The 5,745-nt window shown below is 34.4% G+C and overlaps 2 protein-coding genes across 2 annotated transcripts in view; one reads left to right on the top strand and one right to left on the bottom strand.

The window, feature by feature from the left end:
• LOC117123575 (pyridoxal phosphate homeostasis protein-like) overlaps nt 1-2,838 on the top strand; it is a 3,433-nt gene extending 595 nt beyond the window's left edge. The window contains exons 2-7 of the mRNA XM_033269555.1: nt 30-137; nt 352-463; nt 1,340-1,474; nt 1,708-1,850; nt 1,977-2,075; nt 2,206-2,838. Coding sequence (XP_033125446.1) covers nt 30-137; nt 352-463; nt 1,340-1,474; nt 1,708-1,850; nt 1,977-2,075; nt 2,206-2,370 — 762 coding nt within the window. The 3' untranslated portion in view covers nt 2,371-2,838. The remainder of the gene's footprint in view (nt 1-29; nt 138-351; nt 464-1,339; nt 1,475-1,707; nt 1,851-1,976; nt 2,076-2,205) is intronic.
• Nucleotides 2,839-4,477: 1,639 nt separating this feature from the next.
• The window catches only part of LOC117123573 (stress-70 protein, mitochondrial-like), a 9,705-nt gene continuing 8,437 nt past the window's right edge, over nt 4,478-5,745 (bottom strand). Inside the window, exons 12-13 of the mRNA XM_033269554.1 lie at nt 5,387-5,527; nt 4,478-5,188 (exon numbers count right to left, since the gene is read on the bottom strand). Coding sequence (XP_033125445.1) covers nt 5,084-5,188; nt 5,387-5,527 — 246 coding nt within the window. The 3' untranslated portion in view covers nt 4,478-5,083. The remainder of the gene's footprint in view (nt 5,189-5,386; nt 5,528-5,745) is intronic.

Raw genomic sequence — 5,745 nt, 5'->3', positions numbered from 1 at the left:
ATACAGTATTTATCTCTTCTTGTTTGAAGATACTTCCAAAAATTACACCCCGATTGGTTGCTGTGTCCAAGACAAAACCAAAAGAATTGATTCAAATAGCATATGCACAGGGACAAAGACACTTTGGTGAAAATTATGTGAGTATTTACAATGAAAACTGCATATATTCTTATTAAATATTAATTCAACTATTGTCTAGGCCCATGGTTAAAGCTTGCCAATCTTTTACACTTCCTGTGGTTTCCCACAAATGTTTACATTGCTTCTCAATGACCATTTTAATTAAAGAAAACAAATTTACAGGCCATTTAGATATTTAAACATAATTTAGGTAATTTTATATTTTTTTAGGTTCAAGAAATACTTGAGAAGGCGTGGGATGACAGTTTGCGAGGCACTTGTCAAGACATCAAATGGCATTTTATTGGACACTTACAAACAAACAAGGTGAAGAAGCTTCTAGGTGAGTATAACGAGTATAGTTTGCTAAAATTAGTTGAGTTAATGTATGTGCTAGTTTCCCGTTCCGCAACTTTTTTTAGCCCACAACCCAAATTATATGTCAAGCACTCTGGCGCGACTCATTGAACCCGAAGGCAAATTTCTCACCTGAATTTCATGGTAAAATGATTCAATATGGTATTTTTTTTTTAGTTTGAGTTTTTAGTTTAACAGACATGGCTATCATTTTATATGCACGTAGGATAGCAGGTATCAGAAGAACCACCCACTTGATTCTTTTTTTGGCAATCAATTAAAAGATCTATCACCCACAATATCCATTTAAAACCCCTAAAAATGAAAATATAAATTTGATATACTAATTTAACAAAACCATGTAAGTTATCAAATTTTTCAATAAGATTTTAAAAAATGAATGATTTACAGACATTTTACAGTACATGAATTCCTAGATTTGCTGCCAGAAATTTCATGGGTTATGCGAAGACATACACACATTAAATTGAAAAGAAAAATGCTTTCTCATTATAATTTTTAGTTGAAAGCCAAACACATTGAAAGGAACAAAACTAACACTTTCAAGTTGTCATACCTAAAGTACAAATGTTTTGAACAAGAAACTGATAACGCACGCATTACAAAAATACAGCACATGCCAAACTTTAATTGCACTTTCGTTTACTGTAATTTGACTTCCTTTATCCTCACTCACGTTAAGTAAAGTTTTCACAATCTGAAGAGATTATACGGACCATCAAATCTTTTCTGTGACCCAAACTTTGGGTCACAACCTATGTACTAGTCGGTATGCTCATAGTATGCTCTTTGTGCATACCATACTTTAATAAGTAGTTTAATTTTTACTTAATTTTCACAGAGATTCCAAATCTATATATGGTTGAAACTGTTGACAGATTCAAGTTAGCTAAAGAAATAGACAAACATTGGAGAACATTACAACAACCACAAAAGTTGAAGGTTATGGTACAAGTTAACACCAGTGGTGAAGAAAGTAAGTCTGATCCTATTCTTCATTCCATAGTTGTTGTCCTCTCATATAATTTACAAAACAAAATCACAAGTGAGACTATTTCAATATTCCTGCATTTTAAAACAATATATTCTATCAGGAAGTAAAAAAAAAGTACAAATCTAGAAACTGTTGGTTTAATGACGATCGGTGCTTTTGACCATGATCATACATTTCAATATTCCTGCATTTTAAAACAATATCTTACTTCCTAGATAAAAGTGGTGTAGCTCCAGATATGTGTTGCACCCTCTATCAGGAAGTAAAAGAAAAATGCACAAATCTAGAAACTGTTGGTTTGATGACGATCGGTGCTTTTGACCATGATCTTAGTAGGGGACCGAACCCTGACTTTCAGGTATGAGGCATCTTCTCAAATTATTTAATTCAATTTCAAGTGTATACATGCGTAGTAATGTAAATAGCAATGTATATACATGTACAGTATATACAGTCTTAATAAACGTTTTATTTTGTATTTTAGTGTCTTCTACAGTGTCGTGAAGAAGTTTGTAAGAAGTTTGACTTATCACTTGACCAGGTAGAACTGAGTATGGGAATGTCCAATGACTTTGAACATGCAGTAAGTCGATATTATAATTTCAAGGTTTACATGGTATGGTAGACTGCATTCAATTTATTAACATAGTGTTGAGTTGATAAACTTGAATAATAAAATAAAATTTATAAATTACTTACTTTTACTTTTTCAGATAATTCATGGAAGTACAAACGTAAGGGTTGGAAGCACCATTTTTGGTGCTAGAACCTATGCTGCCAAAAGCGAAGAAAAGTCTTCAACCTCAAGTGATTCATCCAAAAACAATCATATATCAAATGAAATTCAGAAACTAAAAATAAATGATAAAAAAACTTAATGAAAAATGTTATTTTAAAATGTAAAATAAAAAAGAAGAAATATCCATAGGCATTACTGTATAGTATTATTGTTCTAGAGAATGGTTCTTATGCTGCGTGATCTACACCCCTTCTCAAACTATGGGTTTTTGCCCTTAAATTTGAGAAGCAGAAATCTACACCAAACACGATTTCTCTTGCCATGTGCTGCAATGTTTATCAGATTCTCCGGATCATTTTGATGAAATTGGACACACCACATTGAAATAATTTGATCAAATTTTGAATGCTTATATTATATGTAGTGTACTGTATATACAACACAAGCTACCATCTGTCAAAAATATTTAAATATGTTCTGCACTGAAATATTAAAAAAATTGTATGAGATTGCTAACTTGTTCATTAAAAAACCAAAACCTGCAAGTGTGAATTTCTACACTCTAAATTATTTTCATGATCGAAGGCACATTCAATCAAATTGTAATTTCTAGTTATCTGAAGTGGCTGCAACCATGTTTACAATTGGATTCACAATGGACCTTTCTCCGATCTGTCCACAACAGGGTCTGTTTGAACCAGTACACGTGGTTAACCCCCTACTCATCTTGAAAGATGTACTGGGTTCTTTAAAGTGCATACGAGCCAAATTGCGTACGCTGGGCCTACGGATTATAGTCCTTATATGAGAAGACTTGTTCCACAACCATACTGCCCCACTATGACAAAAGGAAGTAACTGACAATTTTTCAAAAAACAGGTTTTTTAGTCGCTATCAACGAACAAATAATTTGGAACATATTGATATATTTGAGTATGCTCAAATCCCACTAATTAACGTAATTAAAGTAATTAGCAATACAAAAAGGAAGTAAGAGACTAAAAATACAGTAAAAACCACCAGAATAGGAAGCAGGTGACAAAATCAACATGCTCCATATTCCTTAATTACTCAAAGCAATGCAAACAACAGTTGCTTCCTTTTGTCAAGGTGGGGCAGCATAGGCGAGCGTGCCGTTCGAACCAGCGCCGATATAAAATATCGAACCACTGAACGCTATTAGCCGCGTTGCGATGAAGGTGTTAATCGGATGATATTTGTGTTAACTGGCTGTGTAAACAGTGTTAGTAACTCCAAAGACCTATATAAAGTTAAATCCACATTGCCGCAGAGTTAACTCGGGCTACGTTCAGACTTGGAGATAAGCCAGGCTTGAGTTAAGCCCCGGCCCAACATTAAGCCCGGCCTAATTTTTTGCCGGGCGTTCAGAATAGCGGGATTAGCCAGGCGAGAATTTGCATAATAGTGAACCTTAACCAGGAAACGTATTTTTCAAAACATTGCTCGCGAAATGTACGTACGCTCGCTCTCAGTGTACGTAACTAAATGCTGATTGGTCATTTTGTTACCCGGAAAGTTAGTGCAAGACCTCCCCTCAACGATTAAAGCCCGGCTTAAAAAAGTTAAACACGGTGGCACGCCAGGCCTTGTTACTATAGGAACACAGCCCGGCTTGAGATAAGCCACGTAGTTCAGACTGGCAGGTGGATAAACCTGGGGAGTTGAGCCAGGTTTATCCACCTAGTCTGAAATAAGCCTCAGATCATTCGCATGTTCTTGGCGAAAAACAGCTGTTGTTTGACCTGTGTGACTAATCATGGAATTTGCTGTTGATAAACAGTGTGAAATACAATTATTTGCATAAATGTTTAGTAATACAGCTGCGGTAGTTTTTTATCAATTTACATATATTTTACATGTTTGACAAAGGGTTTCAAAACAAACAGCAATGCGAGCGGTTTTTTTTTCAGGTCAGTCCATAACCATGGGACTTCCTGGTACAACCGATGTGTTTATCAGGGTCTGCTTAACATGTAGACGCTCAACTGGAGATCACTGGTGTTATTTATCTGATGGCAAACTGCCATGTAAACATGGCTATTGTTTTGTGGGACCTTTGCATTAATTAATCAATGGGCAGGTCCATTAAATAATTGTCAAAATCATGAGGTTTATTGCAGCAAATTCCTATAATCAAATACTAAAAGGGATCCATTATTTTTCCTCTTTTGTTTATTTTTTGCCTTGAAATTCCTCTACTAAATAATCAAAATAAAGCAACAACATTTCTGAACCTTTTCAACAAATTTTATTTGAAATTTCTGAGGCCAACAGTATTTTTTTCAGCATTTCCAATTTGTGTGTCCTGTACTGTTAATTATTTATAAGATATCTGTAATGATATACAACTAATATATTATGATTAAAGTTAATAAACAGTCCCTGTAACCAGGATTCCTTTCATGGGAGTCTTTTTGATGGGAGGTGGGTTTACTTGAAGAGGGTTGGGAACACCTCCCCATCCCTGGTTAGGGGCCTGATAAAATCCACTATCAGCATGTTTTATTTACACCAACAGACACTTTTTATGAAATTAAAATATTCAACTCCTGTCCCCGATGGGGGTCTCTCGGTTGGATTATTGGACAATTGAATTTATATTAGTTTCTTAAACTGTACAATTTAACAAAAGTCATCTTATCGAATACACCGACTACAAACCATTTTACCATACAGTATAGAATTGAACTGTGCTCATGGGTATGTTTTTTTGCCCACAGGCTTCACAACAAATCTCTACAAGAAAACATTCTTGTGTTTCCTCAATAAGCACTTTCTGGTTAGTTATATTCAACATCCCAGCGAACATGATCAATACTTTTTTTTCATCTTTAGTTCTCTTTCTTTTCTTCTTGTTGGCTACTATCATTAGTTTCACTACTTCCTTCGCTACTTGCCTCACTGCCACCCCCTGATTGGTCCTTCTCTGAAGCCATCTGAAATACAAACATTAAAATTTATGTAAAGATATGTCAAGTAACTTCACTGGCAAAAATATGTTTAATATGGTTATATAATTTTTAATAGTGCTTTTTCAATGAATAGTACTTTGTAAACAGCATGCTTCATGCCACGGTCCATAATAACTGTAATAGGTATTTTAATAATGCTACAAATGTTTTTTTAAGTCTCACCTTTTTGTAGGCCATTTCAAAAAGCTTTAATGAGGCTTGCTGAAGAGCTGATGAAGCCTGTCTAAGGCTTTCAGAGTCCTCTGTGTCCTTTTTCTGAAGCAGGTCTTTCACCTTTTGAATTTCTTCTTTCAGTTTGTCACACTGAAATTAATAAATTCAGTCACTAATATTACAAAAATTTAATTATATTTTTATAATATACTCAATGTCTATATCTCATTCATGGTAGGAAAAATGTGCTCGCTCAGAAAGAAGATTTTCCGCATTCTCATTAAGAAATATGGTTGACGAAAAATATGCAAAATGCAACATCACTGCAGAGCAACATTATGTAATCAATAAAATATATATATATACAT

This window comes from Anneissia japonica, unplaced genomic scaffold (genome assembly GCF_011630105.1).
Source record: "Anneissia japonica isolate Jap-2015-1 unplaced genomic scaffold, ASM1163010v1 scaffold287714_len2871179_cov188, whole genome shotgun sequence".
NCBI lineage: Eukaryota > Metazoa > Echinodermata > Crinoidea > Comatulida > Comatulidae > Anneissia > Anneissia japonica.
The sequence above is the reverse complement of the archived record's forward strand: the minus strand, read 5'-3'. Positions and strand labels throughout refer to the sequence as shown.